Source organism: Nothoprocta perdicaria, unplaced genomic scaffold (assembly GCF_003342845.1).
Source record: "Nothoprocta perdicaria isolate Ctin4 unplaced genomic scaffold, notPer1 scaffold_7, whole genome shotgun sequence".
Classification (NCBI taxonomy): domain Eukaryota; kingdom Metazoa; phylum Chordata; class Aves; order Tinamiformes; family Tinamidae; genus Nothoprocta; species Nothoprocta perdicaria.
In genome coordinates, this window is record NW_020455976.1 from 9723747 (window position 1) to 9751416 (window position 27670).

The following is a 27670-nucleotide window of genomic DNA, read 5'->3' on the forward strand; positions in this document are numbered from 1 at the left end:
TTTTATTTTTTATTTTTTATTTTTTATTTTTTATTTTTTATTTTTTATTTTTTTAAGAGCTTCTCTTTGCTTTTCTTTACACAAATATTGCTTTCCAGGTCACATCGCCCCTCTCAGCATCAGCTACTGTCTTGGTACTATATCCTGTGATGATTCATAAAAGCAAGGTGTCCTGGTCTCTTCTCACTGAAGGCCAGTTCTGAAGGGTAGAATCATTTTTGGGGAGAAAATGAAGGCAGAGATTGTTGGTTATTCAGAATAGATTATGGTTTTTTTAGAAGACTGAATTGTTTATTTTTAAAAAATGTATGCATATATATATATACACACACACACACACACACACACGGATGCAGAAATAGCAGAGTCATTTCCCATTTGTAAATAGGATTTTGGCATTTTTTAGTTAGGAATTGATCGGTTTAGGCAACAGTCTCTCTTTTTTACCCCTCCTGTGAACCACCAAGCCAGCACGCTGGAGAGGGGCCTTTACCTTTCAGTGTATTTTTAGAAAAAAAGCATCTTGTCTCCTATTGTCTTTTCGGACACCTAGCTCCTATTTAACATGTCTGAAATAATTTTTGATGATGCATTTTGATCCTATGTTCTCTAGGGCTAATTTATAAACCAGTCTTGTGTAGATCATTTTGAATTTGTTTTAAAATAGAGTATCTGCTTRCTAAGGTAGATGTGATTAGAGATCCGATATGTCATTTTTATATTGCAGAGAAGAAGCCCCCCGAACCTAGTGGGGAACAGAGCAATAAGGGAGGATTTTACCTTATAATAGGCCCTACAAGGCAGGCATATGCTCCCTATTGTCATATTCCCATGGATCTGCAGATAGCTTTGCTTGATACCGGGTTGCTATTTTTGTGAGATAGGGGCCTAACAGGCTTTCTGCATCCTTTGTTCCTTTGGTGTAGAGCTCCTCCAATTAATTGCTTCAGCAATTAACAGCAGCAGCATTCGCATTCCTGTATACAGCTCCATTTTAATGATGCGGTGGAATAAATGCCTCGGTATCTTTAAAGTATGGAAAATTACCTTTTCACCTGCAGACACTGGTGTTTRTTTTTAGCACCGATCCAAGGGTTGTGCAATAAAAAGGATGTAGATAGAGCGATGTCCAGTCCTATTATCCCCCATTTTCAGTCTTTTAAGAATTCCTTTTATTGATGAACATGCTRATCAAAGTGGGTTTCCTTTATTTATTTATATTTATTCTGACACAAGTGTGGTTTGCATTGTTATCTCTTTCAATGAATGTTCTGCCTTTGGGGCTTTAATATAATCTTTTAAGGGCCACCATGCAACAGATACATATTTAGCTCAGAAGTCATTCAATAGCTGCTGATGGTCTTGGGAAGAGCCTGTGAGAGGTATTACTCATTATGTACGAAATCTGTTTTCTGTAGTCAACTGCATACTCTTAAAAATATGCTATATCTGGAGATGTTTCCTTATCCCTGGGAAGTTATGGGCCAATTTTCCCAAAAGAGGAATTCCATGACAGCATGGTAATCAATTCTGATGTGGAGATTTGACTTTATACCTTAACTGGGATATAAGTTTTACCAAGGCTTTTGTTAATAAGGTTTCATTCAACTTGTTTTGCCCACACAAGCAAGTGGCTTCATGGCAGTGGAAGTTCAAAGACAAAGCCCATGTGGCCGTGTCCTCGTGTCCAAGGCAAGTTGGGTCACGGTCTGTCCAGTTGAGGCTCCCCAACGGGGTCGCTCCAGCAACCCAAAGAGAGAGGTTTTTAACCAACGGGAAGCAGATTTGGATTGGGCTGCCTGGAGCTCATTAGGTTAGTGTAAATCAGAAATCATTGCTGAGATTAGCATCAAAAAGCACAAAGATAATCAAGTTGTTTTTTTTAAATAGCTGCTGTTTTAAAGTTCCTCCAGCGTCCCCTATGACAGGGTTCTGCACTAAGTGCTAAGTAGTGAATGATGTTGAAATAAATGGACAGTATAATTTATGCTGAAAAGGGGCCTCGGTGAAGATTTGAGAGTGTATCCTTGATAGAATGTGCTCTGTTTGTGCATAGATGCAAAGTCCCCTATTTTAATGTAAATTTGTTTCAGTGGGGGAGAAAAGTATTTATAATAAAAAGAGTTTTGAYGCCGGTGGGGCCGGGTATTCCGTGGTTCACTGTGGATCGTTAATAACACGGGCGCTGGCAGCAGACAATTGACCTTTTATTAAAAATAAAAGGAGAGCGGGAAGAAAAAAAAAAAAAAGGCATTTCTGAATGATAGAAGGGCGAAGCCCAAGGGAAGGCCACGGCAATGGGAGTTAACCGCGGATGAAAGCACGGGGCTCAGGCCTTGCTATTGACATTATAAGCAGGCCTGGGCTTTGYGGATCGGAGCAGACACCCCCGTGGTCCCGTCCTGGGTGGAAGAAAGGGCTCCTTTCCATTCCATAGTGGTAAAATAAAAGCTAGTGATAGTGGGATGGTGAGTAGGGGCTGCATTTTTTTTTTTTTTTCCCACAATTGGAGCATTCCCTTTTCCTGCCGYTAGTCACTTCTTGTAGCAACCGCTCAGGATCTCCCTCCGTGCCTGCGTCTCCATCGCCTAAGGGCTGCTCGTGTTATGTCCTCCCATCAGGAGCTCTCCATGCTGCTTCTAAATTATTTTCATCCCTTGCCAATCCAAGAGGAAAATGGCTGAAGGCTGAAGAAGCTCCCAATGCTCTTGGAGAGGAAATGCCCGTGGCCTTGGGTTCCCACCCAAGAGCCCACCTTGGAGCCCACCCCAAGAGGAGACCGGCTGTTACCGCTGGTTGGTGTCAGGTCAGACCTTGGTGCCCTTGTGGGCTGATTTTCAGTATTTCGTTCGCTGCRTGTTCTCCTTCGCCGTGTTGATCACTAAAAAAGATTGAGCAGAAAAAGTACTGAAAATAATTCAGGTGTTTTAAGAGGAGAGAAATGTGCTTAGTCTTGRTTAATCCCTTCTGACAGATAGTCTTGAGAGCTCTTCATGTGTTCTTCTTCGTATGGTAGACTTCTGCTTAGATTTTTCTATTCTCCTTCCTGCTTATTGACAATCATCAGGAAGTGGCCCCATCAATTAGCAGAACACGCTTTATCTTCCAGATCTTTCTAGTGCACAGGGTGAATTGCTGGAAAGCGTAGGGGTGGTTTACTTGAAAGAAAATGGGTTGGCAGYGACAGGCAAATTCTTCTGTGAGGCCTTCCTGCCTTTTATACCCTCCTCCTTTATTTGAACCTAGAGSATCTTGTCTCTGAAGTCAATAGCAGAGCTTCCTTTGATATGAAAGGGTGTTACATCAACCACCACGTCTGTCACTAGAAGTAGGCAGGTCACATTTAGACTTGAGAACAAAATAAAAAGACCCTGGAATCACTCACCCTTCTATGAGCCAGGCATGCCACRCGTCTGGCAAATACGTGTGTATTTTAAAGCTCTCTGCACTGGCTGATTTACCCTATGCCATCCATAATAGGGCTGCTGTCGTCTGTAATGTATTATGACATAAGGCAAATTGGAAAATGCTAAGTGATGGGAAAACATGAAGGGAAAGGCATTCCTGCACATGCATTGTGGCTGTCACTCCCCCAAAGCTCTTGCTTTTTGCTTTGCTTGACCCTGCAGTCAAAGTAACTGCTTGTTAAATTTAAATCAAAGCTGCTTTTCAATACTGTGCATTTCAAAGAGATGTTTTCTAGCATGTGAGAAGATGACTATAGATAGTCTGTATAATACGTGGGAAAAAATAGTTCTATTCTGAAAATGTTTCCTTTGTTTCAGGACCGTGTATTAATAGATTGTGTTTGTATTTACTAATATCGTATGTGTAGTTTGCTTATTCATTTCTGGTACTTTGCATGGATTTATCTCTTAAGCATTTCAGTTAAGCAGACTACTCAGCTGTGAAAGGTGAAATTTAACTGCACCTAGAATTTCAGTGCAATTTGCATTTTTAGAAGGAATTTGGAATGTCTCAGAAAAAAAAAAGTGTTCTTCCTTTAAAAAGTAACTAGTAAACAAAAATCRACATTTTTATTATAGAAAAATGACAAGAAAAAAAGTGGTGTGGGACACCCAATTCTGTGACATTTCAGAGGTGCTTGCTTGTTTTAAGGCATATTTTGGCCTGAGAAAGCTCTTTTATAAGGATAGCAAGACAGAAAAATCCCCCCTTAGCCCTAGGACAGCAAGTGRAGTTTGCAGCATGGACTGTCTCCAAGCTTAGCTCTGGTGTAGGTAGTGCAGATAGTCTGGGACAGACCTCAGAGTAAGAGCTGGTCAGAGTAGAGCTTTATCGTTGCTCCCCCAGTGTAACCCATGTTCCTTTGGCCCTGAGCTGTGATTAATTAGCTTGATTAAGATGAGCTTGTGAATGCTCTTGCCTTTGAGAGGAAAAATTGAGGCTGTTGATTCTGTTGAGATGAAACTCTGTTGGAATTAAACATATATCTAAGATATCTGTATCTGAGGCGTGATGAGAACGTGTATGTGGGCACTCCACAACTGCTGTTGTGGCTTCTGGTCCACCTTAGGACCTGTGTGGATGTGGAAAGCTAATTCCCAAGGCAATTCCAATGAGCAAAGTAATTGCAAATGAATGGCTCTGGCTCCCAATCAATCATTGATTATTTTCCCTCTAGGCTGCTGCATGGTGATGCTGGGCAGCTGTGATCCCAGGCCCAGGGCTGCCTCTCTAGGACTTGAGATAGCAAGGTATTGCTTCCTGGCTGAAAACACTAGATCTTCATACTAAATGTAGGGGAAATGTATSTATCATGAGTATGAAATACTTAAAATGTTACCTGCTGATTCATATATCTACCCCTAACCTAATATTGTTGTGAACAGCAGAACAAAATGCAGCCATGGTTGGGGTTATTATGATAACTGATCGCAACCAGTTTCGTGGCTGGGGTTTTCTGGCTGGGGTGTTGGGGTATCCTAAATGCTGACGGTTTCTCCTTCTCTCTTAAGAGGTTTGTGTATTTGAAGATTTGGCAGCCTCTGGCTATTCAGTGATGCATTAGCACATTCATTTYTGTGATTCTAAAAATAAGTATCATTAAATTTTATTCTGCATTTACTCCTCTGAGAATAAATCACTTTTCCTGAAAAGAGCACAGGGATTGAAAAAGGCACAGATCTTTCAGTTCTTGGTCCTGTGTTCGTAGCATAGATGCTCTCATTATTCCAACTGAAGCCAGTAAAAGGAAAAGCAGGCTGGTCAGAAAGACAGGATTAATTTCATCATTCATTTGTATGAGCAGTGTTGAAAAACAAACCATATTAGACCTCAGAAAAGGAAAATTGTGATGTGATTTAATGCAATAGAGGCAACTTGGTGCTAATCAGTTAGGAAAAAGGCTTAAGTAGTTTAAAGGGCTGCTGTAACTGTGCAGTGCTACACCCTTCAAATTATTTTTTCTTCAGATGTGGCTTCCCACAGCTTGAGATATTTCTTTCTTGTTGCTGAGTGAAAGCAGGAAATGGTTTTTGTTGGGGGAGTGGGAATTTGGCTTCTGCACAAAATGCTCTCAAAATCACTGAATAAACAGGCAGAAAAAGCTGGAAAAATAATTCCTTCTCCCCGTCTCACTTGTGCTAAGGAGATTACTTGTAATAGGTTAAAAAACAAAAATCAGTGTTATTTTTAAGTTGATTAGGCCCTCTTATATTTATACTGCAGTTTAAATCCTATTCTGTAAGTGTAAGCATCTTTTGAAGAAAAATTACCCTTTAAATGATGAGTGTTTAAGGAATTTGTAAGATTTTTGTTTTGTTTTTCTAATCTCTTCTAGAAAACTGACTAGTCCCTTCTAGAAAACTGTGGTTTGGATGATACACAAAGTGTTTTTCATGTGATCATCTTGGAAAGATAAAGCAAGGCGTTTTGTTTGTTATCTCCGTAGAATAGAAAATCCAGATTCTTGCATCTCAACCGAGACACTAAGTGGTTTGAGGTGCAAAAAGGTGCCCGAAGCAGGAAGGGCTCCAGCTGCCCCCGTGGGTGATGCAGGATGCTCCTCCTGCCCCGTGTCCCTTCAMTAAACCTTGTGCTTCCATCAGGTACAGGCTGGGAAGCGCCGCCTTCCAGGCGGGATGGATGGGGTTTTCTGTGGCGCCACGTGTTTTCCCTAGGACTTGTAGGAATATTTATGTGGAAATAATCTTGAAATCCTTCTCTGGGGAGCAGAGCCCGCCCTGCTCGCTGAGCACATCTGCGTGAATGGGGGTTCTTATATAATTGCATTGCACTAAAGTAGGTCTCTCTCATTTCAGTGGAATGGGATTTATTTGATAAAAAATGTATTTTTAAGTGGAAGCTGCAAAGTAGATTTCTCTGTYGCTTTGCAGCTCAAGCTATAAAATTGCTATGTCACATTTTTTCCAGCTCTCTCTTTGGGCAAAATACCTCCGTTGAAAAAGAAAATGCAGCTGATTTTAAGGAGTATTAATTTTGCTTTGCAAAAACCCCTGATGACAAAATGTAATTTCCATTTAAATCTCTCAACTTTATGGTATATCTTCTTATAAAAAGAGTAAAGAGAAAAAATGATAAATTGCTCGTTGTTTAGATTATTTATATTGGAGTTTTAGACTATCAGAAAGATAGCAAGATAACAAATGAAGATACTTCAGAAACTGGCTTCATCCTGAGAGCATAGATTCTCTAAGGTTATTTTAAATTCCCCTGATTCGAGGAGCTGAAATAAGTACCTGTTTTTCCACCAAGCCACATCCAGTTTTAAAATAAATTAAAGGGGAGGGAGAACTACAAGGCAGCAATTATGCGTGAAATAAAGTGAGATTAGGAAGAGCCTCCAGCACTACAGTCTAATCTGAAATAATCCTGTGATGGGCAGAAAAAAAAACCCCATTGATTTGTTTTGATAATCAGGGTTTGCAAAGTAGAAATTATGAAACATACATACAATTTAGTAAGACAAGYAAGTAACCCAAGGCTTAAATGCCTTTTCTGGTACATACACCTACATACTGTCATGTATGTCACCTATGCCATGCGTGTCATATAGCAGATGAAAGAATTCCCCTGGGGGTGATTCACTTGCTTAGTATGGGTTCAAGTATAGAAAGCTGTGAATTCCCATTTCTTTGTGTTATAGTCTAGGACATTTTGCATTTCACTGGAGTAGACCCTCAGCATCCATCAGAGGAAAATACACTTTGCACTTGCTGTGGCTCCCTATGGATACCAAACATGATTTTATTTGCATGAATCGCACATACTGCTTGATTCCCACCCTGGGTGTGCAAAGCAATGATGATGATGATGATGACGAGACAGCAGAACTAGATGACTGAGTGGGATTTGAGCTGATGACGAGGTTGGTGGGTTGTGCTCAGCATCTTCTTCAACTGGTTTTACAGTTTTTCTCTTCACAGTGTATCCTGGTTGTGAATGTATTTAATCATAGGGTAGATGATCTTATCACTGAATAACCTTCYAACAGCCCGAGAAGTCCATTAATAGTTAATGGTCAGAAACGTGTCCCTAAAGGAACTGTCTTGTACACAGAGCCCAGTGACACGTAAGCGACTCGTTTGAACCTCCCCTGCCTCCTGACATGATAGGAGCACTGAGCACGTTCCCGTGGGGAGCGAGGGAAGGGAGCAAGGCAGATGGTGTTAAATGCTCCTCTATAAGTCACTGACCCATCAGCTTTGATAAGCCAGGCTTAGGTTAATGGGCTTGCTCTTCTCTGCGCAAAAAGTTTTCAGAACTATCTGTCCTGTTGAATAGTTCTTGAGAAGTTTTGTCATCTTAATGGTGTATTTTATTAGAGRGAGGGGAAATTTTGTTTGTGTGAAGGTTGTGCCTAACTCCTAACAGTGTTTGTTGCATTTATCTGAGCTGCTTATTCTCATACCATACATGCCAGAAATGCTTTGATACAAGGTTTAGTAGATTAATTCAKTTTCTAAAGATTAATATCTAATACATGAAATAACCAGGTGAATCTGTTCATTGTGCCCATCGTGTTTTCTACGTCTTGCTAAACAAATTTTAAATGTTAATTTTTTAGTATTGTTGGGTATTCAAAACTTGTAGGCAATGACAATCATAATTATTAAAAGAAGTTAATTGAGGAACATTATGCAAGCTTAAAGTCATTAAGTAGGTAAATGCTGTACAAAAATATTTTTATAAAAAGTTGAAACGTCTTTGATATTATCCTAATCTAATGCTTCTAAAAAAAAAAAAAAACTTTTTGTTTCATCTGCAGAATATTTTGTCTATTTTGTCCTAGTGTGTAGGCTGGGACATTGGGTCAGCTAATGGCTGCTTGCCTAASTTGGTGACTTAATCTCCAGGAAATRAATTGCAATTTGGGCTCTCTTGTTRATTTTTGAATTTTGATACAGWGCTCTATTTGTAAGAAAYRGTTTAAAAAATAAACCTCTGTATTTCATAGTTCTGTGATTGCAGCATGAATGAATGATGATTATAGGAGATCATTTATTATTTTATTTTTTAAAAATAGGAAAGTAAAAACCCAAATGTAATATATACCACTACAGCAATTTTCAAGGTTTTTGTTTATCTCTAGATTCAGTATAATCAGTATAAATTCAGTATATTCAGTATAAATTCATAGCAATTAGCTGTTTGTGCCATTAGGAGATTCCCATTAGATCAGAAAACCTTGAGGTAGGTGCAGAAATAGAAGCGAATAGAAGACCTTGCAGCAGTTCAGTAGCAGAGTCAAGAACATGATAGAACTTCACTTTGTGGAGATCTGCCACAGAAACCTGCTGTTTCCATGGTTTAGGGTTTGGGGTTTTTGGTGGTGGTGACAGTTTTTTCATCAATATGGAAAAAAAAATCAATTATACCCATGAAAAATGGGACCACGGTTTTGACTAGCATTTGAAAAGGTTTTATTAGGCTATTCAGATCAGAAAAAAAAAAAAATCTCGACAGAAATGAATGTGCATCTGTGAATGCCTTGTCTACCTCTTGTTTTAGAAACTCTAAAGTTATTGAGTGTGTTTTGAATTCTGCCACTCTGTGTGGTTCTCATCAGTGCAGTGTCTGTGCCCGTTAAGTAATATGCAGACTGGGTGACCTCCAAAGTGTAGAGCCAGCCCTGCAACCTTGCTTCTGATTTCATCAGTAGCCCAAATGAATTATTCATACAGGTTTTATGAGGACCATATATGAAAATGGTCAATGGAAGTGAGAGCACAGAACTCATTCCTCCTTTTTATTTCCAGCTCTTCTCCCAACAGAATTACAGAYAGGAGGAGCAAAATTCAACCGTAGTACTGTTTGGATATTGTGAGGAATTGCTTTTTTTCTTGCTGATTTAGATTCCTGTCTGGTGTATGATAAATTGTTTAATAAATAATGACATGAAATATATACCTTAGCTTTTAAGCTACAGGCGCTTCRGAGGGGTAGGTCTAATGGAATCTGTGTGTTGCTTTTAGATGGTGCCATAGATAATGTCCATGAATCAATGGTGCAGTGTTTACTCATTTAGGTCCTTCCATTGCAAGGCTTTTGGATTCTCTTTTCATCTAGGAATACTGCGGGTGTGTTTAGTGTGCAGAAATCTCAACACCGGCAACAAACACTCTTGGACTTTCAAGCCCATGTCCATTTGTCAACAGAAGGGAACCAATCTGCAGATAACTCTGCTGTGATCTTACATGGACCCTACATTGCAGCTCCAGCTGCATGCCGGGAACCTGGAGATACAAATGTGAGATGAAGAAAAACACAAAATATCCCTTTCTCTCTCCCACCTCTTCCATATTTAGGACTACAAGTATATGTCAAAAAGAAAAAAAAATCTGTGGAAATTATTGCTGGTTAGATCTAGTAGCTTAGCATCAAGAAGGAAAGACATGAGACTATGAGAATAGACTCATCTTTGAGATACTTTCTCTGCAAGTTTCCAAAAGTCTGGTCTATAGTTCAAGGGCAGTGCCTAAACAGGATCAGTCTGGTGGGCATCAATAGAGTTTGATTAACTCTCTGTATATAAATAAAAAGTCAGTATAGCATTGATTTTAAGTGAAATAACAGTTAAAAAAAAAAAAGTGAAGCTCTCTGAGCCAAACCAGTTCCAAATCTTCTCCATTGGGATCATAAGTAGAAGATGTTGCTCCTGACCCTGGCCCTTTTGTAAAAGCTCTGCTGTAGGCCCCTTGTTTTGTTTGTTTTAACCGTCAGACATCCTTTTCTCCCATCGCTGCTAAATAAAACCTCAATATACATTTATATTGCTGTAATGTAAATGCTAGGAGAACTGGAGAGAAATTACAGAGCTCCTGGTATGGCTGAAGGCTCTGTAACAGCTCTAGTGCCAATTAATTTTTTACTGAACTTAGTCTCTAAGTGAGAGCAGAGATTAGCTCGTTTTAGTGAATGCAATGTTTGAATAGGGAAAACAGAGGCAGTGGAATGAAGAAATCTTGTGCTTTCTTATAAGCACATATATATATACATATATATAAAATATAATATATTTTATGAGGCTGGTTTTCCAGCTATGAGGCTAAAGTTGAAGAACAGGGGTCAACCCTCCCTGCATTATTTTCTCCTCAGAATTGTATAACAGGCCATGCCAGACCCCATAGTTTCCAAGTAAGAATGGGAACCCTCTCTCTTCAATATAGCCCTGGCAAAACTCTGTCAGCTTGGGATCTAGTAGAAATTTTGTATTTCATACGGCTCTGCATCATGCAGAATGCCTGTATGTGTTGTATTTGCTGCTTACTGGCCAAATAAGAGGTACTGGAAGAGTATTGTGAGACATTTTGTACTCAGTTACTATCATCTGATCGCTTTGTAGCTTCTGCCATCCATACCTTTTTACCATTTTGTTTTTTCTTTTGTTTACCATAAGTGTTTTTCCATTATGCACAAAACCCAAAGGGTACAGAGAGATAGAGATACCTCTGCAGGAATATCCTGGAAARCTTCCCCTGCTTTCCCAGCTGACTAGAAGAACTCATGCCCCAGCCTGTGTAGCTTTTCTTCCATGCTTCCCCACAAGCTAATCCCACAGATGTAGACTCTGTTTGTATGCCCTGTCTCACAGCTTTACAAACCAGGGCCAGAATGAGTTTTCGTTCTCATAATCCATGCTTCCCACCTCACCTGGTTCCTTCTCGGCTGGAGCTTCGGGATGATCCCTAGGTGGGATAAGAGCAGGCAGCAGCGCCTGGGACAGGACAGCACTGCTTTGGATGGATGCTGGGCCTCACAGCCTTTGGCTCATCCTTTACTCTGTTTTATGCTGCTCTAAACTTCAGGCTATTACTCTTTTTGCCTATGCCTTGCATTTCTGAGAGAAAAGACACGAATAGAACTGGCCGATCTGCGCAAATTCTGTTTCACAGGAAATCCTGTCCAGGAGAAGCCTTTTGTCACAGTCTGAAGTACGACTGTGGTCTTCACCTCATGCCAAGAGAGTGCGCGTATTTCCATTTAGACCAACTGATTCRACTCAAGGGTCTCAGGAACCCCGTTGTATTTCCTTGCCTAGTATCTTGTTTCGCTAGCATGAGTGCACCTCATAACAAACTCGGCAACATTTCATTAGATACAGACAGTTCTCACTGCTCGGAATTCCATCAGAATCCTTTTGTGATTCTTCAGCTGTAGGAAAGCAAAGTTTTGTGCTGAAGATTYGACACGAGGACTGTTGGGAAGTGCCTGGAATGGAAGCTTGTAGTCACACGGTAGACAAAAAAAGAGCAGACATTTTTCTTTACCTCAAATTCTTCATTTTTTGAAGAAATGTTTATTTATATAATATATTGTATATAATATATGTAATGACATAGACCTATGCCATTAACATGAAGGCCATAAGCGTGATATCCCGCTCCATACCGTCATGGAGACCTCCTCGTGGGTTGTCTTTGGAACTGGCAGAGCTAGGCTGACGGCTGAGCTTTGTGCAGCAGCTCAGAAAGCACTTACAGGTATGAGCCGTTCTCTGCAGATGTGAACCTGCATTTTGCTCGCTAGTCAACACTGCTAAGGGATGTCTCTCTTTTTCTCTCTTTCATTTGATTTTACCCAGGAGCTCCGACTCCGAAGAAGCTTTTGAGACCCCAGAGTCCACTACACCAGTAAAGGCTCCACCTTCACCCCCACAAGCAGCTCCCGAGGCGGCGGCAGCAGCGGTGGTAGCCGACACAGCCGAGCAAGAAATAAAACCCCAGCTGCCCTTGGAGGACACAGGTAACGAGCACCTCATGAGGGGGACCTGCTGCTGAACACGAGGAAGCTAAGGGGAGCTGTATGTGTTAGCACAGGCAAGCAATCAGTGCTAGTAAGATATTTCCTAGAAGATTAAATAAAGCCATTGGGAATCAGTCCGTGGTATTTAAGAAATAATAATGGAAAACTAGAAAACTTTTTTTATTTCCTGATCCGCAGAACTTCATTCCTTTCTCCCAGCATTTTAGTAGTTTTACGGAGTTAGATGACTAGAGGAAGTTGGTGTAGGGCGCTTGGGTTAGCACCAGTGACAATAAAATGTTATTTTCCAGTGCATCAAAATCTGAAATAGGAGGTGAACAAAAAGCTCTTGCATTATGAATGGAGTTATTATTAATGTCACGATCATATAGGAGAAACACAGCATTGTGTGAATATGTGTGCAGTACATCTGTATAGAAATTGGAACATACTGACAAAGTAACCTGAATAATGGAATACGGCACAGCAGAAAGTGCTGTGCTAGCAAGGAGCCTAAAATAACTTTGAGTTGTAAGATAACAACTCTACAGTTTAAGATAAAATTCCCCAATATACATTATTTTTTCCCTCGGTGAGTTGAGATAGCTTGACAACCAAGGTAAATTCCGTAAAGGTAACTTTACTGTCAGCAGATTAATGTTCATTTGTGTTTCATTTGCAAGGATGTATAGCTCTGCCATGCAGTGATGTAAAGCTTCTGCTCTAGAAGTGGCTGTGCTTAGCAGTGGGTAAAGCAAAATCCACGGGTGGTAAATAGATCTTAAAGGCTTTTGAACTTTAATTTAGATTTCTGAGGAAGTGACAAATACGTCTTGGAAGTGTCTTGGGTAACTTGAAGCATTCCTGAGACTTAGGCATTAAGGAACAGTCTGAGATCATTATTTTCAGCTTCTTATAAATTCATATCATTAAAGATGTCTAACTAATTTCACAAAGTAAAGCAGAAGAAATACAATATTTTTTTTCCTTTCTGCTGTTACAGATTCCTCTCTTTTGTAGCAAACAATGTTCCTCATGATCTTTTCTCTTTTTTGGTCTTAAATTCTGTGATTACAAAAYAATTTTAGTGCTGAGAGAACAAAAGAATGAATATGATAAACAAGATTGAAGTGTGGCTTTAATTACTGCCGTAGATTATCCTCCAACCTTTGATTACACATGTGCTTCTCCCTYCTCTCTTTCATGTGTTCATGGAGAGGAAACTGACTGTATCTATTAATAACCGGTGAGAACTGTACCATAATAAAGGCCATTTGGTGTATTTGTTCTGCAGAGACTAAAACGCTTCACTTGCAAATAGAATTTGTCCATGGGAGGCAAATTACTGCAAAATAATAAAGCTATGTTCAGCATTCCAAAATTATGCAAAATGCAGGGGATTTTTTGTGAGGAAGGTAATGCAGAAAGGTTTCAAATGTAGGAGGGCAGCACAAAGCACTTATTTGTTTCCAAAATCTCTTAGAAGATACTGGTGTTTTAAATCGCTTAGAAGATACTGGTGTAGCTTACCTGTGTGCAGGTTTCTGAAGAAATGTGAAGAGTTAAATATTTTGTACTTTAAAGAACCCCTGGGTAACTGTTATATTATAGGGTGTGCGAGTCACTGCATAGCAAGAAAATGAGTCCCTTGCTTGAGAGCTTATGGGCCACAGCAGCAGAGTTCTTCATTGGCACCAAAACCCCTAAATAACCAGGTTTCTATAAAAGAGGCAAAGGGATATGGGAAGCTGGAGAGCCTGGTGTCCCCGTTTACCAGCCACAAGGCTCTGGCCTCTGAAAGAGGCTAGTGATGGAGCATGCTTTCCACACACACTCCCCAGTGCCTGCTGGCCCCGTGCAGGTGGGATGAATTCGCAGGAGATCACAGCCCACCAGCCTGTCCCATCGCAGCACCAGAACTTTCTCCAAGCCCAGGCAAGCTCCAGATTCCCTGTTTCTGGCCATGAATTCTTGTCTCAGCAGTGGCTTCCATTCCTTTCCCCTTTGGTTCCCCAGTTCATTGATTACATACAATTACACGTGTAAAGGAGCTATAAAAAATCTGGTTGCCCCTATGTATGATGTCACTACGTGCCCCACTAGTCAAGATATGAGAGATTATAGTTATTGGATTCCTTCCTCTCTCTAGCGAGTTGAAGTCAAGTTTACCARTAGAGATATACAATGACCCAGACAAAAACAAACTGATTTTTTGGCATGGAAAACGCTCTTCTTCATGGTTTTCCACTGTGAAATCTAATACAGTAACACACACACACACACACACATACACATATATATATACACACACACACATACATACATCATTTTCTTTCACAGTGAATGAATGGCAAAGATATTTCTGTAAAAATTTAAAATATGGTGCTACTAATTGATTTCATTATTTCAAAGACTTTTTATAACAAGCAGGAACTTGAAACAAAGTAACTGCATTTCAAAATGTGGCATGTTAGATGATTGCAATTACTATATATGCCGTAGGGCAAGTGTGTTTGTCATTAATACTGTACCGAGATTCATTATAATGGAGTGTGTTCGTGTGTCTTTATGTTGTCCTTATCTTTCAAGGGTATTTTTTTTCTTTAGAAACATTAGCTTCTTTTTCTTTGCTTTATGAAGGCTGCTTAAGTTTTGTTTCTAAACCTTTTGACATAGTTTTGCTTTGTGTTTTCAAGTCACCAGTGTTAAGACCTTCTATTTTCAGCCTTTTGTTTTTTTTCGCCCTATTTTAGTTATGTCAACAAAGGAAGAAAACGCCCAACTGTGTTAGCACATAGTGTAATTCAACTATAAAAAGTCATAACTGAAAAGGAAAAATATGTTAAATAAATTCCATTATATGTTTTAACTCCTTAATATATTTTTATTATTTAGAAAGAAATAACCAAGGTTTAAAATAGCCTTCTAGCATCCMTTTGTTTCTGCCATAGTAGGTGATAGGTGACAGCACCAAGCATTATGTAGTTCATCCAGCTTAGAATTCTCACTATCATGATGATAGGAGTCTGATTTTTATTTCCTTCGTGCCTGATCCAGACAAACTTTACCAAAATCATAGACTTTTCCTTATGGAAGAATTAGAATCTAAACCTTCATTTTTAATGAGTACAATGGGRGTTTTTTCAAGGATCACCTGCTCTTTATCACAATATAACTTCACTTGCTGTAGCTTGCAAATCAGTTGTCCATGGCATGATTTATAGTATCCGATGTCTACCTGGGGACTTATGCTACCAGTATAATTTGTTGTTACCTGTCAGCACATTATTATTAGCCAATGCAAGGCATAAACCTTATTTCTAAGGCCTCTTCTGAGGGCAAATCTTGCCTTAATTTTTGTAGATATATTTGTACTGTAGCAAGTTCCTCTGTGATCAAAGTGCATTTTAGTAAAACACTGTAATCAGTAATCCTGCTTTGCTTGATTCTGTAATGTAAAAAGATAAATAGCCCTGCTGTCTGGGTGGCCTTTCAATGCCAGGAAAGAATAGTCTTAAAGTATCTTAGTACTAATAAAGCTGTGCTGTTTTACAGTAGTGGGTACCATTCATGTTCTCCTCTGCTGCCTTTCTACTGYTCATAGCATGGAGCCAGTGTGATGCCAGGAGAGTACAATAGCAGCATTTCATTCCTACCAAAAGCCATGTTTTTTCATACAGTTTCCCATATTGTTTCATAAAGCAGCAATAGAAATATCGCAGCAGTGACTCGAGCTGTCCTCTTCAGAAACCTATCCTGTAAGGAGAGGTTTTGGATAGGAAGTGGTTATGAAATGAGCAATTAAGTAAGATTAAAGTGCTGCGTTATATGTGGAGCACACAGAATTTGAATACTGTTTTTATTTAAATAACTGGAAAACATTGTACTGGCTCTGCTTCTGTGATGTACTCCTAACCTCAGCTCTACTGCTACGGTGTCTTTGAGTTCTAAGTCCTGCAGGGCATTAACTCTTTTAATTTTTTTTACATACATGTTGTGCTGACTTTGAAAGAGAGGACCTCAATCCTACTGAGGCCTTTGGCATTTGCTGTAATGAAAACAACAAATGATTTTCTGAAGACTTCTTGTTCAGATCCCCCTTTTATTTCATGCTGACCTAGATTTGTGCAGACGCACAGTATTTATTTTAATGTGATCCACCTAAGTGTCTTCCATTCTCTTTGGTGTAAAATACACAAATTACTCCCYGTAAGGGAAATCTGATGTGACTCAATAGACTTTACAGTCTTAAAAGAAGAACTGTAGCTGTTATTTCTTTGAAAATCTCTGGAAATGCTTAATGTCACTCTAAAGTGTTTCTCAGGGAAATGTATCTTCATTTGTCAAAGATTTCTGTAGTTTATGTTCATAAATAATAATTCTTGCAGTCCTTGTGCAGATGTGTAACTTCCTAAGAAACAAAAATCATTTTCTTCTAATCTTAATCCATTCATAGTTTCTGACTGAAAGTGATTATTAATTGTCTGTGCTGCCTTGATGAAAAACAGTAATGAATGTAATGGGGCAAAAGGGAAATTGATTTCCAAAATGTGTCAGGACTGAAATGAAGTAAATGTGTAGAAATTTCCCTGAGCTGATTTAAGGATAAGTAAAGCATTCATTTTTCGTTTCACTGTATTCTTCTGTACAGTTGCATAATACAAGCATTCACAGCACGAAAACTCCAAAATTGCTTCAAGAGKAAATACTGCAGCATTTGCTGCTGGGCTCGTCGGGGAGAGCTCAGCTGCTAGGTCCAGGCCAGTTACAGCTTGTGCACAACCCATGCTCTGTCTGGAAAACTGGAGGGATTTCCCAGCTCTTGGATGCTCTGGTTAGGGCACATATAACACCAGCGAAGATGACTCTTTTCTACATATAAGTTTTCTAACTYTTATATATATTTATATAGAGTTTTATTATATATATTCTTCGTTTTGTCCAAGTGGAGAGACCTTTATAATCCTTCCATTGAATGAGCAAATCTTTGATTCCAAAGCAAAGACTTTTGGTTGAAGAGTTTTAGCCTATAAATCTGCATATAAAATTCTATTATCATCGTGGAACTAAAACTGCCCTTTGAGAAATGTGCTTTAAATTATCTGTAGATTTTAGGGCTCTTTCTTATGGCAGACTTACAATTGAGCGTATTTGCTCAGTTCTTTAATTGACTAGTTTTCTTTACCATAATTTGTTTCATATGAAATTCCCAGTGATCCTTGGTAAAAAATGCCTCATTATAAGCTTGGATTTAGGAGGTCAAAGTGGAGTGTATGGACAGCTTGGGGCAGAATAAGGGACAGCATTGATGGGCTGTGGAAAGGAAGTCACGTTCCATAGTTTTTTCCTCTGGGAAACTAGTAAAAATAGCTTATGAAAAGGAAAACTTACAGATCAGCATAGGATAGCTGAAGCCAGTTTACAGCCAGTTTACAGGCAATTTGCTGCAGAAGAGCTCTCATAATTCAGTGAACTCTTTATGATAGTGTGCAATGTGAGTGACGATTCTAGACTACGTATTGCAAATATTGCTTCAGTTTGTATGTCCTTTAATTGTTTCTTCACCCATTTGTATTATCTGATTTTTTTGCCTTTTTAAAAATTATTATTAATATCACATTATGATAAAACTTTCTAAGCCCTCATTTTTAAGACCTTTATAATTCACCAAGCCTTCTGTTTGTTCCCACAGGACTGTGTTCGGATGCCGTGTCCATAACTGATGTGCCACACAGTGAATCGGCCGAAGAAAGCCCTTTTCGTCCCCCCTCCCATTCCTTTTCCACTGTCTTTGATGAGGACAAACCAATAGCCAGCAGTGGAACTTACAACTTGGACTTTGACAACATTGAGTTGGTCGATTCTTTCCATGCCTTAGGACCGAGCTCTCCRGAAACTAAGAACCGTGACCCCAAATCGAATGTACGAAGAAAGTCTACTGATTCAGTCCCGGTTTCCAGATCTACGCTATCTCGGTCTCTTAGCTTGCAAGCTAGTGATTTTGATGGGGTGTCTTACCTTGGCAATAACGAGACGCTAACACCAGCAGCAGATGCGTACAGCACTGGTTCAAGCAGTGCCTCGAGTACCCTTAAGAGGACAAAGAAATCCAGGCCAGCTTCCGTGAAAAAGAAGCCGTCGGCTAAAAAGCCTCTAGAAGCTCCACCGGTGAAGGAAGCACCACAAGACCTGTCTGATCTGAGCCAAGCAGACTCTGCCCCAGGTGTGGAGAAAGCAGCATTGGAAACCAAGGTTGACTCAGAAAAACCTGAATGTACCGAACCTCCTAAAATCTCTGCTGAGAATCAGGAGGCCCCAGCTGTGCCTGAAGGATCCCAGCCCTCGGATCCAGACAGTTTGGAAGGGACTGGTGCGTTTAGCACCGGAGGTGGCAAAGTACAAAACTCCCCCCCTGCCACTAAGAAAACGCTGCCTCTTACAACGGCGCCCGAGGCAGGGGAGGTCACTCCGCCTGACACTGGAGGAGGACAAGAGGACCCTCCAGTCAAGGGGCAGGCRGTGAGGCTCGAATTTGATTATTCCGAAGAAAAGAGCGCCGGGGAAGACCAGCAAGAGAGCACTCCTCCTCCCAAAAAAGTAGGGAAAAAGCCTGGTGCCAAAATGCCGCTACGGAGGCCAAAGACTAAAAAGCCGGTGGAGAAACTTGACAATGCTCCGACTACGCTGACCCAGTCGCCCCCTGATCCAAACGACATCCCGATCACAAAAGGCTCCTACACTTTTGATATTGACAAGTGGGATGATCCCAATTTTAACCCCTTCTCTTCTAGTACAAAAATGCAAGAATCTCCCAAACTGCCTCAACAGACCTACAGTTTTGAGCCAGACATGTGTGAGGACTCTATTGACCCTTTTAAGTCTTCTTCTAAGATAGCCAGCTCACCTTCTAAATCTCCAGCCTCTTTCGAGATACCTGCCAGTGCCAATGAAACAAATGGAACCGAAGGAGAAAACTTAAATAAACCTGCAAAAAAGAAGAAGACGCCGCTAAAGACGTAAGTTGAAGAGCACAGATGTTTCTGGATTGAGAGCACATCCCTTTAGTTATATATCATTTTTCTGTTTGAAYAGAGATAGGAACATACTAATAAGTGCTATTAACTGGACAACTGGATTCGTGTCTGGGGTCTGTACATGCTCAATGTATTATCACAATAGCTTGATGTTTCCAGCCCAGGTAGGGAAACCAGAGAGATGTCAAGCCAGATGAGGCCACTGGACTAGCAGTAAACTTTCAGAAGTTTGGGATCCAGTATAGCTTTGAGTGGAATCAGGTTTGAATCTAACCAATATTGTGCCAAATTCTGGGGGAATTTTTAACCTCTTCTTGGGTATGTCATACCGTTTGAGCTGGCAGAAGTATTTACACAAGATTAGTCTATGAATTACAGTTTTTGAGAGAGGAGCATGGAGCGGGAAGACAAAGAGTAATTGCCATTGAATCCAGTGGGAAGATGGTTTGGTGCAGTGACTTGCAGTATTTAAAAGAAAATAAACTGAAGCAGAAAATTACAGTATTCTACAAAGTGGAATAATGGTTTTGGTTTTTTTATTTTTTACTACAAGACTGTGCTATTCACATAGCTTCCTTTCTGTGAAACAATATGCACATCTGCTAAGGATAAAAATCTTCTAAACTGCTACGTTAGGCAAATATCCAGATTTTAGACAGATTTGACAAATTTCAGGATAATTCTAGCTGCTGTATTTAGATATTTGGCTATTAAACTCAAGAGTTTCTTGCATTCGTTCCATAGTCAACTTGCTCATGTACATGCACTACTACCCTTTCAGTCACAGGGTTTTTTTTGAGTTAGTAATCAGCAAGTTTATATCCCATTTATCTAAAATCTGTCTCGTGTGTTTCTTTAAGAAAATATCTCTCTGCATGTCCCTTATGGTTTAACTGTGGTATCTAACTAACAAAATTGTGTCTAAAAAATGACAGAAAAAAAAAAGTGATTTTTAAGAAAAGTTGCTGCAAAGCAGTGCAAAAACTGACCTCCCTTATGGAGTGAGAGATTGTTCAGCTGTTTTCTGAGTAGTCTGCTATCCTCCAGGCTTCTAAATCAAGTCTCTTGCCAGATTTGAAGTAGTTTGTGACCTGGTTTTTAGCTTAGTTTTTGAGAGAAGAACTTAAGGGGATTTTTTTGCATGTTTGTTTTTCTGATAGTACTTCATTTTGAGATATGCCTAAAGTTTGGAGCAAATTACAGAAGGAAATGAAATACGTGCTCAGCTGAGACATTTTTTTCTGAGCTTGTAGTCCATCTCGATTGATCCAAACCCAGAGGACTAAAAAACTGTCAGAGAGACAGAATTTGGATTTCACCTGGGAATATAATCAGAGACCGAGGTCTGATATTGAGATTCTTCAGGAATCTCCTTGCTGCAGTTGAGTTGTCTACATAAGCCCATTGGCTCTGTCCATCCATTATGAATATTAGAATTAATTGCACAGTTAATAATTTGGGGACAACATGAATTTACAAAGGGATAAGCTTGCAAAACCCTCCCTTTCCTTGGAAAAACTCGTGACAGGAAGGCCCTGTCCTACAGYCTGAATTCAGTGCTGCTTTTTCATGCTGAGGAAGTTGAACACTCTGAAGCGGAGCTTAAAATTTCTTATATCAGGAGATTTACAGGAWTTCTCTGCCCCCCTCGGGGCTGCTTTCATTTTATTATATTTTTTATCTGCTTGCTGCAGCTTCATAACCTACTTTCACAAGTGGCTTTCTCACAAAGAGGAGAGTCTGCATGTTAATATACATCACGGCCTGGAGCCATAGCACTTTCTCCAAGGAAATTAGCCCTGGGCTTGTTGGGACATGTCACGGGAAGCAGTAGCAGGGTTTGCTTCTCTAGTCTCTCCTCTCCCTGGGATGGGAACCTCGTGTGACTTCTCTATAGGGTCCAGTGCCCAGGGAGGGACACGCAGCCTGGATGGTCCTTCTGCTCCTTGTGGAGACAGGAGAACAAAACCAGTGCAAAATACTTGAGCTGTGAGGGGCACGAAAGGGAACATCATGATTWGGAGCGGATGCTGTAGTATTTCAGGACTTCTGAAAGCCCGGATTGATGGATAATTTTGCAAAACCTAATTAATGGATAGTTTTGCAACACCAGAGGAGTTTATTAGCACTGTTGAGGGATACAGAATAAAATCCGGTTTGAAAATTTCAGGAGGAAAGCTGGACAGATGTTTCTGTATTGGCCTATGAGGGGTAAGGGAGCCAGGTGTGAGCTCGAGCCACCACTAGGCTTGTACTGATTCAAGTCTGTGCCATAAATTGTCTTGTACGTGTTAAAATTAATGAAAAAAGATATTATTTTTTAGTAAAACAAGCATTCTAAGAACTGATTTTTGTAGAAGGGATGCGATTTTAGAATGGTTGTCAGCTTGATGAAAATTACTCTCTGGTCCTGAGTGCCAAACCGGTCTGCAGTAAGTCTTGCTCTGCTGCTCCTGAATCTGATGGCCCCTCAGTACCTGTCCATAGGAAGAGGTGGCTTGTATAGACATTAGGCTCCATATTGTTGGATGTTAGGAGGTGTTTAGGTGGGAAGTGTTGGAATGTGTTTAGAAATGGGAAGTATCAGCCTTCCAGAGCATCCTGCATGAAGACCTGGAGCTGCCAAGCTGAGAAGTATATGAGAACTTCACTAACCCTCGGTTTCTTGGCAGGGTTTGCTTCTCGTTTCAGGGCAATCAGAACACAAATTAGATTTCACCAAGAGCCAAAGTATATGAAGATTTAGAGAAATGTCATTCTCTTTCTTGACTTGGGTAAACAGTTTGAAACAGTCAAGTAGCTTTTTCTATGCTATTTTAACAGATTAGCAGACATAACAGAAGCCTTGTGTAAGTGCTTTTTCCTTAAGCTTAACTGCTGCTCAAGAACATTTTCTACAGCCCATAAAATAACAAGTGCTGTGTTTTGAGGAAAAAAATTAAAAAAAAAAAAAAAGAAAGTAAAGCAGGTGGCTCCCATCAGATAAGGCAAGCACATTCGGTATGTTCATAGGAATTTAACTCAGCTTTGAAAGATGAGCTTTGCAAGGTGAAAGCATGTCAAAAGTACAACCTTGGATTTAAAAACATTGCAGGATTTAAGAATGATTTTTTCCCCCCCCATCTTCTCCACAACAAGAAAGTAGGGATTAAGATTACACAGGTAGAAAATATGCATGATCAGATTGCTGTAACACATTAACAGAGTATTTGTAGGTTTATCTTTTTTGTCAGTTCCTTCTGTCTGTCTCTCTCTTCTTTGTCTTCTTTGTCTTAGGATGGTAGAAGATGTGATGTCTGTATGTTCTCTGTTGTAAGTAATTCTAAGCTAACATTTCAAATTTCTTCTTTGATTTATGGGCTTTTTATTTTCACTTATTTATTTTATGGCATGATCAGTTATTCTTCAGCATGAATATTTTATGTTAACCACCTCATTTACTGGCACATGTGAAACTATTTTAAGTAAAATGCCTGGCTGTGAACGAGTCTGAGGCATCGATTACCTGATTATATTTGCCTGTCAAATGAGATCCTGATTTCCACAGTATACAGATTTCATAACCTTCAGCTATCATACGAAAACTTTATTCCCCTTCTTAATTTAAATGATAGAGTACAACGTTGTAGAAATATTTCTCCTTAAAGGAATAAATTACTCTAATTAATTCTGGCATCCTGACTAGATAATTCACAGCATTGAACATACTAATATTAAATTGTCCAATTTATTTTCTGCTCTCAATAGATGGTATTGATTTACTCTCTACCAATCGAAACGCCTCATTTTATTTTTGAGCGTTTATCTTGCCATTCACTGATCATCAGGAAGAGCTGGGGGCAGCAATTTCTGCCACTGCACCTGAGTTCAAACTATCAAGATTTGATATGATTTTTTTCTTTTTTTTTTTTTGCTTCTTCTAGCTAATAGCAAAAATGTATTTGATTGGCACAAGGAATTAAAAGAGCTAGTAGATAAGTTATTTTATTTCCTACTTAGGAAACATTTTTAATTGATAGTGAGCAACCATAAGGCAGCATTCCTTGCTGTCCACCTCCACACAGTGCATATTCTTCATTCTGTTTGCTTGATTTAAACTTGTGGGGTTTGGAAGGGCTACAGTGGCTGTATTCCCGGTTTGCATTATGAGCTGTTAGRGGAACCTGAAGCAGAATTGCCATGTTTGTTGCCATATTAATTTTAAGGTGAGAGGTTCCTGCTGTGCATATTTGTAAAGATAGAAGGTAGTTCTTCCAAAGTATACTGATTTCCTACTCAATTTCAATGATTTACGTGGTTCCTGGAGCTTAATTCCCAAGCTTAGCTCAGTTTTTATTCTCAGATCATTCCTGCAAAGATGTGTTTTGGCCTTTATATTCAGATGGGGAAAAAAAGCAGACGGAATCTAAATAATTTGCTGAAAGCCACTGAGAATGTCTGTGGTGCAGCAGGGATTGGATTTATCCTTGCCATGAAATAAAAGCTGTGTTCTCTAAATATGGTAGCACRAAACAACTTTTTTGGTGAATTACAAATATGTCAATCCTGCTTTCCTCAGCTTTTGGGAATCAAGGCCTGTTCCAAGTGCATGATAAGAACACAGCATGTTTCTCCGTGGTGCCACTGCCAAATAGATGGGAACTTGAAGCAGAAGGGCTTATAGCGGTTGCATTTTCTGTAGCTGTCTCTTGCTAAATGTCTTGTAAAATGACCTGATTCTCTCTGGTACTAACTGTCTTAATTTTGTTTTTAGTGATACATTTAGGGTGAAAAAATCACCAAAAAGATCCCCATTATCTGATCCTCCTTCTCAGGTAAAGTACTGCATTGGTTTAATGGCTGTAATTTCTGGACTTCCCGGAGTAAATAAGAGAAATTCGATAAATAACAATGTAGAATTCTACTTTCYATAATTAAAAAAAAATAGTAATATGAGGATCCCTAGTACAATACATTGAGCTGTAATTATAACATTTAAAAATCATAGTTGCTAAAATGTATTCAGTGTCTATTAAATCTGGTATTCACTCTGAGAAGTCTAAAGACTATTAGTGCATATATTTGGAAAGACCCCTTTACGCTGGAAAGGCAACATGAATAGGTATCTTCAAGATACTTAATATTCTCAAAAATTAAACTGAAAAATTTATGTCAGGAATGAATAATTGCATACGTTTGGCAAGCTGGAAGGAAAATAGAAACCAAGTAAGTGGGTTGATCGGCCAGGAATGTGTACTTGGGTGGTTGTACTCCTTGTTGCAAACCTCTGGCCAGTAGTTTGATTGGAAGAAGAGGTTRCAAAACCTGTTCTGCGTGTAAATGCAAAACTATTTTGATGTGGTGTTATTCTTCTCATGCTGTTCACCTCTGCGCTACTCAACCTGCCTCTATTTATGCTGATGGACAGCACAAAAGTGTCTCAATACAAGAATTCATGACCTCAGAGCCCTATGAAGGTTTGCTACCATAAGGGAAGTTTAAAAGCCATTTCTGCTAGCCAAAGCCTCTGCCATGGATGTGTGCCACTTATGTCAAGTGCACGCAGATTTAAATGACTGGATTTTCTTTCTTCCTTCTTRTCAGAGCAGCTTTGCACTACGAGTATTTAGCATCAAAGAGTTTAGTTATACCAGGAAAACTTAGCACAGTAGAATTCAAAGTGCCTTTGGTGGGAAGAGCTTTCCTCTTTTTCTTTCTTTCCATTATTTCTGTAGAACTGCAGCAAAAAGTATGGAATTGAAAAGGTAACTAGGGTCAGGCAGAAGAAATCACGAGCTGATTGCTCATCGTGTCAATAAGGATACTAGAGTTGTAATAAGYCCTTGTTTCATGCAGGATCCCACTCCACTGCCAACTCCAGAAACGCCTCCCGTCATATCCGCGGTGGTTCACGCGACGGATGAGGAGAAACTGGCATCTTCAGTGACCGGCCAGAAATGGACCTGCATGACTGTGGACCTGAACGCGGATAAACAGGATTACCCGCAACCCTCAGACCTGTCCACGTTCGTTAACGAGACTAAATTCAACTCTCCCACAGAGGGTATGCTTTGTAAACAACTAGTTCCAGCTCATGTTTTCTTTGTTAGCCAAGAATTTTCAGTTTGGTGTGGGATGTTGGCCTGTGTATTGAAAGTTTTGGGTTAAAAACATGTTTCCTAGGTTAAAACTTCTCAAAATTTGTGTATTACATATAGATGCTTAACACGCCATCTCCCCTTCACASGTTTGGGATCCAGGTGTCTTTGTGTATAAAAAATGTCCAGCATTTCTCCTGTGTAATCATTCGTGTGCCACATAAAATCATCTTCTATATCTACTTACTCCATCTGCKTAACAACATTTTTCCTCTAAGTAGTTTTTCCTGTAAATAAGTTTTTCCTTAACGATRTTTTTCCTGTAAGTAGTTGCAATCTAAAGCTGGAAATCTGAATTTTCTGGTAGAAACTGTTTTTTCAGGTCTGTGAAGCATGGAAGAGAGAGAATATAGCCACTGAATCTTTGTTTGTCACCCTCGTTGGGATTAATGCAAGAAACGGTGCTTTGCAMCGCCTACTCTAAGGGCATATTTTCAACTATGTGGGTGGGAGGATTATATGAGTTAAACATAGCTTTAAATTTTTTTTCTTGTTCAWACTTATTTTTTCCCGTCACCTTTTGACCCGTATCCCAGGCTACTACTAAAGTTATGTTAGATCATTTTACACAGGCTCTCTAAGGAGTTTTTGCCTGATTAAGAACGGCAAAGTTTTCAGTCCAGATGTGTTTAACATTAAAACCTGAACAGTCGCACTGTTTTCAGTGGGACTGCACACGTTCATAAGCACATGCCAGGCTGCAGAGCCTGGGCTTTTTGGAAATCTGAGTCTYCCGTGTAGATAAGCGGTTAAGTCTGGATAATCCATTCGATTTTATTTGTCAAATTATAATTTTGTTCCATTTTAAATAATAGATTCACCTCAGGTCCTTTTTGTTTTTAAGCTTAAGTTATTGTGTGTGTGGTTTTTTGATGTTCATCTGTGAAAACGGAAATTATATGGAAGGAAATGGAACAAAGGAATAGTGAGAGATACTCTAAGGCAATCATCTGAGCTATCAAACTGGTAGAAGAAAGTGAGCAAGGCTCCTAATTAAATGCTAATTGTCTCATCTCATGCATGCTGGATGGTATATTCAGAGTTTCAGATTACATGCTAATTGTAATCAACAACGCTTCCGCTGTTCAGATCTCTTAAAAATATATATTTTTCCCTTTGCCAGTTCAGATTTTGCTGCTTTGAGAGATTTTTGAGAAATTCCAGAGCTGTTTCTCAATGCAGTTATTTTTACCTGCCCAGACACTGGTGTTCACCTGTAACCTAACACTGCTTGTGTACGGGTACAGCCCAGCCAGTGAGGTAGCCACCACGTCCAGCCCTCGTCTGTCGTGGGCTGTGCTTGTAAACACCGCAATTTTCATGTTTCACAGAGGGAAAATGAGCTGCAGTTTTTAGCAGAACATTCTGATGTAATCTTGCAGCTATTGGTAGGAGGAGGTGGAGTGCGTCACTTTGTAAGTCCATTGTGTGTATTTATAAAAGATAATTATTTTACATCACAGCATGTCCTGGGCATTTGTAGATTTTCGAATGCATAGAAAGATCCAGAGCCTAAGATTTTGCGTGGGAGAGGATGTCTTGGAGAGGAGTTGGTGTTGCTGGAAACCTCAGAGACTAGTGAGACAAAAACAAATAGCTTTCCTTCGAGGGCGTCATTCCTTGTGTTCCTAGCTGAAGGATTCCCGGGTGTGCTCTGCGTTTCTAGCGGGGGGAAGCTGGACGTGTGGGTGCTGCGGAGGGTGCAGGGCTCTCSCCCGGGTGCCAGCAGAGGCCACTGCGAGCACGTCCCCTGGCCCCGAGCTCTGCACTGCTCGCCGCTTGCTTGCAAGGCTGCCCCATAAAAATCCYGTGCAGCGCCTCCCTGGGCTATATTTGAAGATAAAGGGGGTATTTTCAGTTGCAAAATATCAGCAATTGGTAGCTGGAAGTTGCTATTTCATGCTTATTTCTACCCAGAACGAGATTTTCATCTCTTCATTCCAGTTTATTTTTGCTTTCACTAGGAAGAAGCACTTGTCTGATACCAGGACGTTGTCAATCCTGGTATCCTATTACTGCTAAAAACAAACCATGACAGATATTTAAACTGCAGGAACCTGCTCTTATAGCACTCCCTTTAGTTATTTTTTTTTTTTTTTTTTTTTTTTTTAGTATCTCCCAAATGTAAGAGATACTGTGAGATTGTGGCTGTTTCTCTTCAGTGGCTCTCTTACATGATAAATGGATTTGTGGAATAACACTGCTTGTCCGCTGCAGTGCTTTCTTATTGTATGTTTTTTTTTAAGCATTGTAAATTCACATGGCACCTTT

General features: G+C 39.8%; 1 protein-coding gene across 1 annotated transcript in view; it reads left to right on the top strand.

Moving 5' to 3' along the window:
• Positions 1-27670, top strand: part of TACC2 (transforming acidic coiled-coil containing protein 2) — an 84657-nt gene that overhangs the window by 35287 nt on the left and 21700 nt on the right. Inside the window, exons 4-8 of the mRNA XM_026050705.1 lie at positions 12068-12228; positions 17921-19244; positions 22539-22574; positions 24016-24076; positions 25098-25305. Coding sequence (XP_025906490.1) covers positions 12068-12228; positions 17921-19244; positions 22539-22574; positions 24016-24076; positions 25098-25305 — 1790 coding nt within the window. The remainder of the gene's footprint in view (positions 1-12067; positions 12229-17920; positions 19245-22538; positions 22575-24015; positions 24077-25097; positions 25306-27670) is intronic.